The sequence below is a fragment of the Oryzias melastigma genome, linkage group LG23 (genome assembly GCF_002922805.2).
Source record: "Oryzias melastigma strain HK-1 linkage group LG23, ASM292280v2, whole genome shotgun sequence".
NCBI classification, from domain to species: Eukaryota; Metazoa; Chordata; class Actinopteri; order Beloniformes; family Adrianichthyidae; genus Oryzias; species Oryzias melastigma.
Window position 1 is genome coordinate 6,319,021 of NC_050534.1, and position 15,657 is coordinate 6,334,677.

General features: G+C 39.6%; 3 protein-coding genes across 7 annotated transcripts in view; 2 read left to right on the top strand and 1 right to left on the bottom strand.

Moving 5' to 3' along the window:
- The window catches only part of srr (serine racemase), a 3,759-nt gene extending 3,138 nt beyond the window's left edge, over window positions 1-621 (bottom strand). The window contains exon 1 of the mRNA XM_024285455.1: window positions 486-621. The gene's annotated coding sequence lies outside the window, so the exon portion shown is untranslated. The remainder of the gene's footprint in view (window positions 1-485) is intronic.
- Window positions 622-641: 20 nt separating this feature from the next.
- On the top strand, window positions 642-6,076 carry trmu (tRNA 5-methylaminomethyl-2-thiouridylate methyltransferase). Its single transcript, XM_024285444.2, has 11 exons — window positions 642-783; window positions 897-1,062; window positions 2,479-2,585; window positions 2,658-2,780; window positions 2,876-3,048; window positions 3,116-3,169; window positions 3,245-3,311; window positions 4,662-4,762; window positions 4,894-5,038; window positions 5,212-5,294; window positions 5,365-6,076. Exons 1-11 carry the CDS (start codon window positions 702-704, stop codon window positions 5,512-5,514), a joined length of 1,251 nt encoding a protein of 416 aa, XP_024141212.1. The 5' UTR covers window positions 642-701; the 3' UTR covers window positions 5,515-6,076.
- A 1,426-nt stretch (window positions 6,077-7,502) lies between these two features.
- Window positions 7,503-15,657, top strand: part of celsr1a (cadherin EGF LAG seven-pass G-type receptor 1a) — a 115,806-nt gene continuing 107,651 nt past the window's right edge. For 4 of the 5 annotated variants that reach the window (XM_024285409.2, XM_024285401.2, XM_024285425.2 and 1 more), the window contains exon 1: window positions 7,503-11,479. In XM_024285409.2, the coding sequence (XP_024141177.1) occupies window positions 7,957-11,479 (3,523 nt within the window). In that variant the 5' untranslated portion in view covers window positions 7,503-7,956. The remainder of the gene's footprint in view (window positions 11,480-15,657) is intronic. The other variant, XM_024285433.2, reaches the window with a different exon arrangement.

The following is a 15,657-nucleotide window of genomic DNA, read 5'->3' on the forward strand; positions in this document are numbered from 1 at the left end:
GGATCTCCTGATACGACAGGTTAGGGACTATGCTGACAGGGAGTGTTGCACCTTGATCTTTTAAAAAAAAATCTTTATTAGTTTTTTTCCTTTTTACAAAATACAATAAATCCTCAATAATTAAAATAAAAATAGTGTTTATGCTTTCTATTTCTTATTATAAGAAAAGTAAAAAAGCAAGCTCTACAACATTTAATCTGTTTTGAACTAAATCTGTTCTGACATATAATACAAACTTCTTCTTCAATAAATCTATCCGATACTTTAACACTGGTTTCTGTGGTTTTAGGCACTTTCCTGTTGGTTTTGTTGGACTTCAGAAGACAAAAAACTAAAACCACAAAGTGCATGATGGTCCAAATGTACATGCAGGTCGGAGTACCAAACGTTTTATTTATAGGACATTTTACAAGACTTCAAAAATAGTTACATTGAATTAAAAAATAAAAACGTTCTCGCATGCTGTTCAAAGCACATTTTTTTACCTTTATTTTCTGCAGACGCCTGCTCCGAAACGATCGGTGTTACAACCTTTGCGGCTCTCCTCATCGCAAAGGTTCCGCCGTAACTCGTGTTTCTAGTCGGACGCATTTGTGACCCGTACGCCAAACATGGCGGAATCCGCAAAATAGCTTTCGAAATGTCGAGGCTTTTCAAAACATAAACGTGCAGGTTGTAGGTTGTTTTGAAAGGCGGACAGCATGGGTTTGATTCGACACGTCGTGTGCGCCATGTCCGGCGGGGTTGACAGCTCCGTGGCGGCTCTGCTGCTGAAGAAAAGAGGTAAAGAACAGCAGAAAAACAAACATTTCCCAGAATACACTTCGTCTGTTTCACAATAAGGGTTGAAACTGACAGAATTGGAGACAAATTAATGAGTTTTCTGTTGACTTAAGGCTATAACGTGACGGGAGTGTTCATGAGGAACTGGGACTCTCTGGATGAGAGGGGGGTCTGCAGCACAGAGAGGGACTGTGAGGACGCCTTCAGGGTCTGTCAGATCCTGGACATCCCCTTCCATCAGGTCTCATACGTCAAGGAGTACTGGCACGAGGTCTTCAGGTAAAATATGAAACCAGGATGAAAAAGGATCCACCCCAAATACAATAAAATGTTGAAAATGAAGAAATAAAATTATATTTCTGAAAATGTATTAATTCAAACCCATGGAGCAGATGAAAATATGCTGGACAGACCAAAAGCTCCTAGCATAGACCTTAAATAGACATGGACAGAGTGACGTCACCCATAGGAAATGCTCTGGCTCCAGCAAAATGAAGCCAATTTAGTCGCCATTATTCTGCAATTTGGAGCCAGACAACAGTGATTGTTCTGAGTCACGTTTTTAGAGGAACTACTGTCGGCAATCATAACTAAGCTTGTTTGAATTTCATACTCCTTCCACTTGCAATAAAGAAAAACAAATTAAAATAATATTAAGAAAAATGTATCAGAGCAAGAATGTTATTTTGACAAATACAACAACTGAGAAATAGTAATTTCTCCATGAAAGTCTTTGGGATTTTGGAGCCAGCAGGTACTTCCTGTTTGGAATGACAGGTGGGAGGAGTCATGTTGTCCAGTGATTATACAGTCTATGCTTCCCTGATGGGAATAGGAAGAGGGCGGGGTTGCCAAAAAGTCTCGCCCACAACTTAGAGGTGAATTTCTACTAAACTGCTGCCGCTCTGCAGAAGCTATGTTGTAGAACAAGAACTCATTTTCTGATTTTGGCTAAAAACAACATAATAATTAAAATAAGATATTATTAAATACATTCATTTGATAATCAGTAAAAGAAAATAGTGCTACCTTCTTGACATTATCCTTAATCATAAATAGATATATTTGCACTCATAACACATTTAATTAATAAAATCTAATTATTTTCAAATAAACATTTTTTAAGTTACAAGTACCTGAATGATTGTAATAGAATTTTCTCATTTGATTGTTGAGTTGCTTCACCACACTTTATTAGTCTTACTTATTTCATTTTATTTTGAAAATCCACTTATGCTTTGGTACAATAAGATATTTTTTTATAATTTTAGGTTGCAACCTTTAGGGAAAGTCACTGAACAGTTTTCAAAAATCAAATTAAAAATTTATTGGAAATATTTAAAAAAAACTATTTTTTTCTTTTGGCTCCATATGATTTCTTATTGTTAATACCGTGGACCAGATTGGACAATAACAATCTGAAATCATGAACCAGATTTTTAGGAGATCTGTTGAAGCTTCCAGTTAGAAAAGTATTTTGGGTTTTGATTTGGAATTGATTAATCATATTTCTAAGCTACTAGGATGTTCTGTAGAGTTGAAGCTACCATAAAAGGCGTGAGTGTAAATCTCTAAACAGTAAATTAGGATTTACTCATGTCTGACTTTATTCCTAAAGAGAATTTGGAATAAATCTTTTTTTTTTTTCTTTAAATGTTGATAATGTGAATTTTCTTCGTCTTAATCTGTTCACAGTTATCTGTTAAAAGAATACGAGAAAGGCAGAACCCCAAACCCGGACATCCTGTGCAACAAACACATCAAATTCAACCATTTTCACAAGTATTCCATCCACACGCTGGGTAAGGATTCACAGACGGAGAGTTTTCTTCTAGTGTTTCACTTGTTTCAAACATATATGTCTTTTGTTTGAGGTGCGGATGCCATGGCGACAGGTCACTACGCCAGGACGTCGCAGGAGGATGACGAGGTCTTCCAGCAGTCCCACGTGGCCCCTCCCACCACGCTTTTCAGAGACCGATTCCAGATGAAAAACCGTCAGTTTAACCACCTTTAACTTACCTTGTAGCGTCACGGTTTCCTATAGTGTGACTCGATGGCGTGACGCCGCTCCAAAACCTTCCTCCCCCAGCTGTGAGGCTCCACAAAGCAGCCGATCACCTCAAAGACCAGACCTTCTTCCTGAGCCAGATCCCCCAGGATGCTTTGAGGCAGAGCATGTTCCCACTGGCCGGACTCACCAAAGAGTTTGTGAAAAAGATGGCCGCCGAGGCCGGCCTCCACCACGTCCTGAAGAAGAAGGAGGTGCGTGACACGCGGGGGTTTGTCGGCACTGACGGGAGTTTGCGACTAACCAGAGACGTTCTTTCAGAGCATGGGGATCTGCTTCATCGGAGAAAGGAACTTCGAGAGCTTCATTCTGGAGGTGCAGCGCAAAACTTCACACAACTGTGCTCCCACCTGTCCGACTGTAAACTTCAGCGTTTACTTTGATCTCTAGTACTTGGAGCCGAAACCGGGAAACTTTGTGTCTGTTGAGGACGGCGCCGTGATGGGATCACATAAAGGTGATCACTACACTAAAGAACCATTTTTATTTATTGTGGAGAAAATATAACTGTTATTTAAATATAAAAGGTAAACATTATTACCATTAAAAAATAATGTATAATAATAAAAAAGATTTATTTTTTTTATTAAGTTGTTTTGTATGAGAGCAAATCATTATTAACTCAACTAGAATGAAAAACCACGTTGTAAATTTAAAAAAAGACATTTTAAACTTGAAAGTAAATTGAAATATTTGGTGAAATGAAATATTTTTCAAACTGAAAGAAATATTACAAATTTGAAAAACCAAATGTAAATTTGAAAAAAAAACATACATTTCAGACGTAAAATAGATGTTGAAAATACAATTGTAAGTGAGAAAAAAAATTACGTAAAAGAAATCTTGAAAAAAATCCATATAGATTTGGAGAAAAAGATAAACTTTAAAGAAAAAATAAATGTTTTCAGGATAAAATGATTAAATTAAAAATATGTATATTTTATAATTTGAAAGAAATGTTGAATATTTGAAAATTAAAATTGTAATTAAAAGAAAAACTTGTCATAAATGTTGAGAATTTAAAGAAAAAAAGTAAATTTGAAAAACAAACATTTTAAATTTCAACAAAGAAATATTGAATATTTAAAAAAGATACATTTGGAAAAAATTTACTTATAAAAATATTGAAAAAATGAAAAGTATAATTCATTAAAAAATATATTTTAAACTTAAAAAATATTGAAATATTTTTAAAAAGAAAAAAATGAGAAAAATAAATATTAAACTTGATAGAAATATTGACAATTTTGAAATAATATTGTGAATTGGAAAAATAACCTAAAATAAATTTTGCAGAAAATAAAATACATTTGAAGAAAATATATTTCAAACCTAAAAAGAAGTATTGGAAATTTTTAAATTGGCTTTAAGCTCCACCCCCACCTAAAATCACAGGTCAACCACGAAAACTAATAATCCGAATTAAAACTCTAAACTGAATGTTTGAAAGTGAAGAGAGAGAAACAATAATTGAAAATACCAAACAGAGGTTTAAACTTAAACTTTTTTTTCTTTCAAGCTTCACATTTACTATTTTAATTTTCAAATTTTCAATACTATGTTTACATTTAAAATAGCTTCTTTCAAGTCTTAAAAAAATGTGAGCTTAAAATCTAGTTTTTCATTCACTTCAAGCTGATCCTGATAGTTTTGAACCTCAACAGAACATTTTGATTAAAGACAATTATTGTTATTTTATCTTACTTTTTATTTTATTATTATTTATTATTTTATCCAACATTTTTGATGAAGTGGATTCATGGCTTACTTTTGTAATTTCTTATTTTATCTCCGTTTGCTTCTGCAGGCTGGTTCACTCTGACTCTGGGTCAGAGGGCGAGGATCGGGGGCCTGAAGGACCCCTGGTTTGTGGTGGATAAAGACGTTGTGACTGGAGACGTGTTTGTGGTGAGATTTTTCTTCCATTAACTCAAATCCTCATTGGATGAGCTCCTTTTTTGCTTTAATATCAATTACGAGAAATGGCTGAGATAATTAGCTTATCGAGATGCGTTTCTTGTGTAACTCCTCCCACTCAGGCTCCAACAACCAATCACCCGGCTCTGTTTCGGGACACTCTAAAAACCGACCGCTTCCACTGGGTGACGCTTGACCCGCCTCTAGAGTTAGCTCGCAGTCAGATGATGGAGTGTCATTTCCGCTTCATCCACCAGATGCCACTCGGTGAGTTTTTTATCTAAAACTATTTGGCATGTAAACAGAGAGCTCTCAGCAATGGCCACAAGTCAAATCTCTGATGAAACCACTGCTGCTCTGCAGAAACTATATTCTAGAAAACGACATTTTTAAAATATGGGCTAAAAACGTCATAATTACAATGAAACTCTTCTTCGCAGTCCCGTGCTCAGTGACTCTGAACATGGACGGCTCCGTGTGGATTTCTCTCTCCCAGCCGGTCCGAGCCCTAACACCTGGACAGGTAACGCCCCACACAGCAGCTATCCCTCACCTCTTTACCCGGCGCCTTTCTTTGACCACCTCTGCTCCAGTTCGCAGTGCTCTACAAAGGCGACGAGTGTCTGGGCAGCGGGAAGATCGTGCAGCTGGGGCCCAGTGAGTTCACGCTGCAGAAGGGCAGAGAGCGGCTTGTGGCCAGCTTGCAGAACAAAGAGCTTCCCACTCCTGAAACGAGCAGCTGAGGCGGTCCAGCTGTGTGGAGCCACCTCCATCCTCCATCGGAGGAACCACCTGAGGGAGTGGGATGGGGGTAGAGACTTAAAATGATCCCTTTTTTGGGAAAAGGCACTCTAGAATTGTTGTATTTTAGCATACAGAAGAAAAAAAAACAGCTGCTGGTTCACTCTGGACTTATAAGTTTGTACGCCAGGCATGAATCAGTGAAAACTTCTATTTTAACACTTTTTCTCATTATTTTTTTTTACAAACTTGTAAAAACTTTTTAAAAGTAAAAATTAAGGCCTTCCACATAGTTTTGTTTTAGAAACTCAACAGTTTTTAACCAGAGGAAGTGTAATATTTCATATAAATATATTATTTATTCTAGTTTTTCCTTCAACTTTTTAAAGCTGCTCAACTTTCCAGAACTTTCATAAAAATGGGTTGTTGCAAAATATGACTTTTGTGCCTAATGTTGGTTATGGGCTTATAAACACCAAAAGGTTTGACTTTTAGTATTTAAAGACCAACAATATGTTCATTAAAGCTGCTACAACAATGAATAAAATGGCTGTTTTTACTTGATCTCTCTCGTTTATTTAGATGATCTACATCTTTAAAATATTGAATAACCATTAAAATTGTACAAACTACAAAAATGTAAAAAAAAGTTTTATAGAAAAAAAATGTCTTTCTTTAATGAAAAAGGGAAAATGAATGAAAAAAATCCCAATAAGTGTTCCCTTAATTTTTATAAACAAATAAGCAACTTTAGATTTAATTTTTGAAAGATTCAAAATAAATGCCACAGTTTGTAATGTACATTTGTAAGACCACATGGGTTCGCTGTTGTTCAAGTGTAACTCCAGAGCCGATTTAAAAAGCTTCAAACTAATTTAAGCTTAACTTTGATTTTTTTCTTGGCTTACAGTTTTTAATTTTTTTTATTTAAGGTTATGAAACTTATAAAAAGAAAAACAAAATAAGGGTAAGAGAGCAATTTAAATGTAAATTGTTGTACATATGTACAACCACGCGGGGTCGCTGTTGTTCATGTTTAAATCCATAGTTAACCATTTTAAAAAATTTAAATTTAATTTAAAGTTTAAATTACGGTTTTGTCTTTGCCTTACGCTTTTTGCATCTCTTTTTTTAATTCAAGGTTATTAAATGTTAAAAAGTCAACGAGAAAAAGCGGCAAAACAGGATTTTAAATCCCAATTTGGTGAGCAAAAAAATTAGCATAAAGGTTTTGCAATTAATTTAGCATTAGCATAAATCTGTGACGTTTGAAAACACATTTTTAAATGTTAGCCTTTTATATTGGGTCGTTTTCACATTTTAATATTGTAATTTTTTTAAAACAATATTGCATTATTTGGTGACGTTAGGATGCCGTATTATATGTGGAAAAACGATAGTTCTAGGAGACAAAACATACACAAAAGGATGTTAGCTACTACTTTTATCATTTAAAAAAATCGTTTTTGTCCTTGCCTGACGCTTTTAGTAGCCTATGTATATATTTTCCTTTAAGTTTATACTTAAAAAGTCAACCAGAAAAATGCCCAAAATGGGAATTTAAGTTTCAATTTGGTGAGAACAAAAAATTCGCATAAAAGTTTCAGAATTAATTTAGCTAAATCATGCTAGCATTAGCATAAATCTGTGGCGTTTTAAAAGAAAAAATGTTGTTCATTTAATGTTAGCTTTTTATATGTGATCTTTTAGCGTTTAAATATTGAAATAATAATAATAAAAAAACTATTCCATTACTTCTGACGTTAGGATGCCGTATTAGAGGTGAAAAACAATAGTTTTAGGAGGCAAAACATACAGTTAAAGAGTATTACTTTTTTTTGGGTAATAATTTACCTTAAAACAGGTGATTTAATTATTTATTTCTTTATTTTAATCTTCAATGTTATCCTAAATTACACATTTGAGGATTCCGTTAATGTTTATTTTATTTTAAAGGAAGTTTGATCATTATTGTAGCTTTTTCTCATCTGCTTAATTGTAAATAAATAAATAAATAAATAAATAAATAAATAGTCACAGCCTCAGACGGAATCGAACCTTTTCCAGGACCTATAGGAATAACAATGCTGTCGCGGGTTTTGGTTACCCGGTCAGTGGAACTCCCCAAATCTCCATATAAAAACCCCCTCCACCTCCTCCTCCTCCTGTGAAAGCGTCCGAGAAGGGGAACACAACAGGTTTATGGAAATGAGCCGCTGAGGAGGAGAGAAGGAGGAGGAGGAGAGCCGCGGAGCCATTTTGTACTCATTTTAAACTTTAGTGTGGGCTCTCCGCTGCGCGCCCTGGACACCATGGACGCCGCGCGCGTTTTTCCGCGTTAAAACTCCAACATGAGGGATAAAAGTGAAGCGCGCCGCGGGGAGAGGAGGAGTTAATCCTTGAAGGAGTTTAAACTCGGGAGCGGACCTGACAGGTATCGAAGCATGGAGCTGCCGCTGTGCTGGGTTTGGATCCTCCTGACGGCTCCGCTTCTGGGATGTCTGGAGATGCACCTTCCGGAGACGCTGCAGCCGGGGAGCCTTTTGGCAAACCTGTCGCTCGGGTCTGGGTGGACTTATCAAATGGACAGGACTTTATCTTCAAAGTTGGTCCAGAGCTTTCTCCAAGTTGAGACGCAGCGCGGGGGGATCCGCCTGTCCCGCAGAGTTCAGTGTGCGCGCGCGCCCAGGAACCCAGCGCCCGTGTATTTCCGAGCAGGTTCCTCTGCGTCTGGAGACGTTGTTCTGACGCGCTTCAACGTGTTTGTCCACGGCCAGGACTGCTTTATCAAGTACAAGAGAAAGAAACTGTCACCTGAGCCAGATATTGACATTAAACACCATCTGAGAGTAGAGGAGTCTTCCTGCTTACATGCAGGTAAATTGTTATTGAATGTAACAGAACTTTTGCCAACCTTTGTGCGGAGCATTGCTCTCTTGGACTCTGAATGCGTTGGACAGGACCTCGGTGGGGTGTTCAGACGTGGGGATTTGTTCCTAATCAGTGACTTGTGTCTGGAACTCATTAGAAAGCCTGAGGTGAATTTGCACTGCGCCCTGCACAGCTCTCCAGGCAGCCGCTTGACTGTGCATCTGAGTGTGACTCTGACACTGCCCCGGCACGGATCTGTATCCCAAACGCCCCACAATATGTCTGGAATACTGATCCCCAGGAGAAAGCGACAGGTCAACATGCCCCCACAGTTCCAGCTTCCCAACTACCAGGTATCTGTACCTGAAAATGAACCTGCTGGTACGAGGGTTATCACCTTAAAAGCCACAGACCCAGATGATGGAGAGGCAGGGAGGCTGGTCTACAGCATGGAGGCTTTGTTTGACAAAAGGTCAAGCGACTTTTTTGAAATTGACCCGCAGACGGGGAGCATAACAACCATCCAAGCGCTTGACAGAGAAGTAAAAGACACCCACGTTTTCAAAGTTTTAGTGATAGATAATGGAACCCCCCAAAGATCTGCTGCTTCCTATCTCACAGTCACTGTGAGTGACACCAACGACCATGTCCCAGTTTTTGAGCAAAACAATTACCGCGTCAGCATCCGAGAAAACGTGGAGGTTGGCTTTGAAGTGATGACAGTCCGTGCTACAGATGGCGACGCTCCCTCCAATGCTAACATGATTTATAAAATTGTGAATGATGACAAAGTCAACTCTGTGTTCGAAATTGATGCCCGGAGCGGCCTGGTGAGGATCAGAGAGCGGCCCGACAGGGAGACCAGGGCTCGGTATAAGCTGATTGTTGAGGCCAACGATCAGGGCAAAGACCCTGGTGCCCTCAGCGCCACTGCTACTGTTCACATCTCCGTGGAGGACGAGAATGATAACTACCCACAGTTCAGCGAAAAGAGGTACATTGCGCAGGTCCTAGAGAACGTTGCGGTCAACACAAAAATCATCCAGGTGGAAGCGACAGACAAAGATGAGGGAAATAATGCTAAAGTTCATTATAGTATCATCAGCGGCAATGTAAAAGGGCAGTTCTACATCCACTCCCCCACTGGTGTAATTGATGTCATCAATCCTCTGGACTTTGAGGTGACTCGGGACTATAATCTCCGGATTAAAGCTCAGGATGGTGGCCGGCCTCCCCTAATAAACAGCACGGGGATGGTGGTGGTCCAAGTGGTGGATGTCAATGACAACGCCCCCATGTTTGTCAGTACACCTTTCCAAGCTACAGTGCTGGAAAACGTGGCCATTGGTTATTCTGTCATCCACATTCAAGCAATAGATGGAGATTCTGGAGAAAATGCCCGCCTGGCGTATCGACTCACCGACACCACGCCTGGTTTTCCGTTCACTATCAACAATAGCACTGGCTGGATTACAGTGAGTGAAGAGCTGGACAGGGAGACCACGGATCACTACTCCTTTGTCGTGGAGGCCAGAGATCATGGGGTGCCTGTGATGTCCTCCACAGCTGATGTTGCCATCACTGTGCTGGACGTCAATGACAACGTGCCCACATTTACGGAGAGGACTTACTCTTTAAAGATCAACGAAGATGCACTGGTAGGGACCAGTGTGCTGACGGTGACGGCGGTGGACAGGGATGTCAACAGTGTGGTGGCATACCAGATCTCCAGCGGCAATACACGAAACCGCTTTGCCATCACTAGTCAAAGCGGTGGCGGTCTCATCACTTTGGCTCTTCCTTTGGACTACAAGCAAGAACGCCAGTACGTCTTGACCGTCACTGCCAGCGATGGGACGCGCTATGACAACGCTCAGGTTTTCATCAATGTAACAGACGCCAACACGCACCGGCCCGTCTTCCAAAACTCAAATTCTCCAGTGGTGCTGATTGAGGGGAGCCCCATAGGCTCCACTGTGGTGGTGATCAGTGCAACTGATGAGGACACAGGGGAGAATGCTCGCATCACATATATCATGGAAGACAACATTCCCCAGTTTAAAATTGATCCAGATACAGGTGCTATTACAACTCAAATGGAAGTTGATTATGAAGATCATGCTTCCTACACAATCGCCATCATTGCTAAAGACAATGGCATTCCACAGAAAATGGATACCACATATGTGGAAATTATCATCCTGGATGCTAACGATAATACTCCACAGTTCCTCAGAGATCGCTACCAGGGGTCTGTTTTTGAAGATGCACAGGTTCGCACCAGTGTTCTTCAAATTTCTGCATCGGACAGAGACTCCGGCACCAATGGCAGGGTGAGCTATACCTTCCAAGGGGGGGATGATGGAGAAGGAGATTTTTCGATTGAACCTTACTCTGGGATCATCAGAACAGCTCGGAAGCTGGACCGTGAAAACGTTCCAGTTTACAATTTGAAAGCCTTCGCTGTCGACGGAGGGGTCCCTCCTCTGAAAGCTGCTGTTTCCATTCATGTCGTTGTTCAGGACATAAATGACAATGCCCCAGTGTTTGAGAAGGACGAGCTTTTCATTGATGTGGAGGAGAACAGTCAGGTGGGTTCCATAGTGGCCCAGATCACTGCCACTGACCCGGATGAGGGAACCAACGCTCAGATCATGTACCAGATCGTAGAGGGGAATTTTCCAGAGGTTTTCCAACTGGATATTTTTACAGGAGAACTGACTGCGCTCTTTGATCTGGATTATGAGGAAAAGACAGAATATATCATAGTGGTCCAGGCCACGTCGCCACCCCTCGTGAGCCGGGCCACCGTGCACATCCGAGTAGTGGACATGAATGACAACCAACCAGTACTGCAGGACTTTGAAATCATTTTTAACAACTACGTCACTAACAAATCCAACAGTTTCCCATCAGGAATAATAGGAAAGGTACCGGCTCATGACCCGGACGTGTCGGATAAACTTCGGTACACGTTTGAGTCTGGGAATGAGCTCAACCTGCTCCTGTTGAATGAAGACACCGGGGAGCTGAGGCTGAGCAAAGATCTGGACAACAACAGGCCTCTGGAAGCACAAATGAAAATTTCTGTCACAGGTAAGAACTTTTACTTTCTTCTTCTCATTTTTTTTTTACAATTTTCTACCCAATGCTGTCAGTAAAAGTGATAAAAGATAGAAACTTGAGAGGGCACATGTCCTGCTCAGTCACTGTTTAATTTTCTGTGGTAACTGACGCAGGAATGAGCTGTGCTCACTGTGAGCGGTTAAAACTTGCTGCAGGCTTTGCTCAGATTCTGGTTGTGCAGCTTTTGAGTAATAAACTTATTGTGCTCAAGTGGTCGGTACAGGTAATAAAAAGAAAGGTGCTAAGAGCAATCCACAGCATAACCAATCATTTCTGTTGTTGCAGTTTTCTGTCAAAATAATATTTTGGCACCTTAAGCACAATAAGGAAAATTTGAATTATTTTGTTGGGTAATATTTATTAAGATTCAAACTTAAACTTCCAGAATGCACACACACCTAGCGAGAAAATTCCTTTGATTTCTATCAGACAGATTCACAGAGAGTCGGAGTAACTGTTTTGCCAACCTGTAACAGCTGCTTCCTCACGTTTCTCCTGATGGTGAGGAAAACCCAAATGTATCTCAATAAGGTTAACAGGGCTTGTGGATATTTTGGGCTGTGACAAAGAGGAACTGGACCTGCGAACCATGTGATCCGCCAGGTGGTGGACGGCTGTCGCCAGAGGTCCACTCATTGACCTGCACTTTGTCTTTGTCTCGGTTAAAAAGGCAGATTGTCCTTTTCTAAGTGGTTTATGGCCGTTGCAGTTGACCCACGAGAGCATTTGAGGGGGCAGGCACTCATCAGGATTTAGGCTGTATAACCCTCATTCACTGCTCCTGTATTCATGGTTGTCAACTAACAAGTTTTGGTGTATCCATGGCAACGGTGGTGTCATGATAATCCCAGTGGGGGCTGGACTGTCAGAAGGTAGCGGGACGTTTGAGGCCGTCTTCACGCACGGTTAAACAGATGTCCACAGTTGCACAAAGAGGGATCAGAGCACTCTTTTGGGGTTCACCTTGATGTCAAGTGTTAGGTAGCCATTACCACATGTCTTGACCTGGTGACCTCAGGACTCCAGGGAGAGGAAGGCCCGGGGGGGTTGGAAGGCAATCAGTTTCTTTACAAGCACCAAGAGCCGTGAAGCAAATTGCTTCTGGAAATCCACTGCTGCTGCTGCTGCTGCTACTGTGGTCAGGTGTCGTCCCGTCTGGGGTCCACGAGTCATACTAGTCCCAAATATATGATACAGAACAGGAACCTGTTAAATCTTTTATGTCACAAATAGGGCTGCCACGATTAGTCGAGTAATCGACTATTAAAATAGTCGACGACTAATTTAATAGTCGATTAGTCGTTACTTTATGTTATATGGAGTTACAGTGCAGTAAAGTTGAAATTTATAATAGCATTCTGCTAGCATTTTGGATTATTTTGGCATTTTTTAAAGATTTATCAGGCTTTTTTGGAGTTTAGCTAATAGTTCAGCTACATGCTAGCTATTTTGGCTAATGTAAGCTTGTTTTTCTTTTTGTTTTTAAGCTGTTTTAGCATTTAGCTAACATTTCAGTCACATGCTAGCTGTTTTGGCTAATTTAGGCCTTTTTTTGTTTTTTTAATGGTAATTTGGGGCATTTAGCTAATATTTCGGCTAATTTAGGATTTTTTCCAACATTTTTAGGCTAATTTAGGGTTTAGATAATATTTCTGCTGCATGCTAGCTATTTTGGCCCATTTAGGCTTTTTTGTTTTTTAGACCGTTTTGGAATTTAGCTAATATTTCAGCTGCATTCTACCTGTTTTTGGTAATTTAGGATTTTTTCCAGTTTTTCTAGGCTAATTTAGAGTTTAGCTAATATTTCAGCTGTGTGCTAGCTATTTTGGCTAATCTACTCTTTTTTTTTGTTTTTTTAGGCTGTTTTGGAATTTAGCTAATATTTCAGTTACATGCTACCTGTTTTGACTAATTTATGATTTTTTTCCCAGTTTTTCTAGGATAATTTAGAGTTTAGCTGATATTTCCACTACATGCTAGCTATTTTTGCTATTTTAGCTTTTTCAGCTATTAAAATCAGCATCTTCAGCGGCTAAATTCACCTTACAGCATTCACTCTAGCATAATAATAATGCTAGTGTGAATATATCTAGTTTTTAGTTTGTTTAAAGCTAATGATTAATGGTTAAGATGTGTGCTTTACATTCACTTTGTGCATGACCCGATTAGTCGACCAATCAGAAACAATAATCCGTGATTATTAAAATAATCGTTTGTGTCAGCACTAGTCACAAATCAATTTAGATTGTTAAATACGTTTGAGTTTGTTTTCTATATCTCAACATACTTGTATCAACCTCTTTAGTTGAGCAAACAGAAAAGCTGACTTCTACTATTTTCAATTAATTTTCACTATTAGCCTAACTATCCCCCCAACAATGTAATTGATTGGTGCATTAAAATCCCCATTGATTTGCTCGGCTTTAACGGGTAGCACCATCTGCCTCATGGGGCTTTTTTCTCTTCACCAGGTGCTTTTATTTTGATGAACAGAAGGCCTGAGAATGTTTCTGGAGCCTTCCGCTGAAACACAACCGCGTCCTGATATCTTTACACAGATACACTTGTTTAACACACTTTCTAGCCACAACACTGCCCCATCTGTCCTCATCTGCCTCCACCCAGTGTGAGCGCAAGCCTGCAGTGTTAGGGTCCAAAAGCTAAAAGCCGTGTTTTGTTATTGTCTAAATCGTTATCTTAGCTTGTCAGATTTCACTAGAAACCTTTTGAGTTTTTCTATTTTTTTTTACCTGTATTAGCTAGTTTGTGAGTTTATTTTTCTTTTAAATGGAGTAAATTACATCTTTTTTCAAATATTTGTCTAACTTTTTGCTTACAATTTTAAAATGAGGTTGATTGTCTGATTGTGCAAATACATTACCTAAAACTGAGACTTTAAGTTGTTCACGAGATCTATTGTTGCATGTTGGATCTCAAGGGAGAAAACTGTTGCTTTCTGATGCACCAAACTCCTCACCCCATTGGGTTTGTTTCTAGTACAAGCCTCCACCTGAAAGGTGGAACTGATAAGAGTTATTGTGGAAGCATGCACAAACAGGCTACAGGTAACCTTTCATAGACATAAAGTGCAGAGGATTGTTACTTAAACGATTAGCAATGATTGGTGATAAATTGTCTTTTTCCAGCCGAGCTGTGATCTCTGTTCTTTCCCTTCATATGACATGACGCTACACGCACTTCCACCTCCCCCTTGGGGCTTTTTCTTGGCTTCCCTACATTGGAGTTTGCCCTTAATCTCATTGGAGGAGTTACATAGTTGAGCTTTTTTACATTTCTGTCCTCCAAGCTTGCCCCCGCCATCAAACAATCTTTCAACCCCACGCCTCTCCATTTGCTAGCTTAGATTTCTGTTTCTAAACTACAACTTCAGATTTAAGTTTGTTCTAAATTTGTATCCAACTACAAATTTGCTAAACACATGCATTGATAATGATAGATTTTTGAGGAGCAGACACAAATGTGGTTTTTGAAAAAGGTTGTTTTTGTGATTTAGAAAATACACGGATTGTGCCACAAACTCCCTACTCCGCTCCATCCTGATGCGTCCACTTGTAGATGACTAGATCCATGTATTTCTTCGTTTTCCTCGTCCAAGCTGGCATCAAAACTGTATCGCTGGATAGCTCCAATAATACTCACCATTTTCGTTGCACTAGTAATGTTAGGTTGAGAGGTATGAGGGTTTGTAAGCTAGTGGGGGAGCACAAAAGCAGGGAGCTCTCTGAACAGTCAGGGGAAGAGGGGGTGGGGTTGCTTCACAACGGTCCTGACCACAACTCAGAGGTGAATTTTTGAGGAATTACTGCCACTCTGCAAAAACTCTGTCAAAAATAAACGACAGTTTTTTTAATTTTTTATTTTGGCTTCAAAGAAATGATCAGAGTCGGTCTTTGAGATACAGTTAATTAATTTTCCTGGAAAATGCGGATAACAGTCAGTCGTCAGTGTAATAGTAGCGGTCAAGTTTCCAACCTGTCCAATTATCAGCACTCACCTTTGACCTCTACAGAAAAGACCAACTCTGGTTTAGTTTTGGACACTCTTCAGAGTGACAAATAACCCAGAACTCCTTGATTTCAAGATTACGGATCTTATAAAAACGTTTCTGTTGATTGAATCTGTCGAGT

What these genes read in the sequence shown, in the direction of transcription:
- trmu (XM_024285444.2), top strand. Translation starts at nt 702, where the DNA reads ATGGGTTTGATTCGACACGTCGTGTGCGCCATGTCCGGCGGGGTTGAC. An exon ending in TCTGCTGCTGAAGAAAAGAG is followed by an intron (nt 784 to 896) that starts GTAAAGAACAGC and finishes TGTTGACTTAAG; the next exon opens with GCTATAACGTGACGGGAGTG. An exon ending in CCGATTCCAGATGAAAAACC is followed by an intron (nt 2,781 to 2,875) that starts GTCAGTTTAACC and finishes TTCCTCCCCCAG; the next exon opens with CTGTGAGGCTCCACAAAGCA.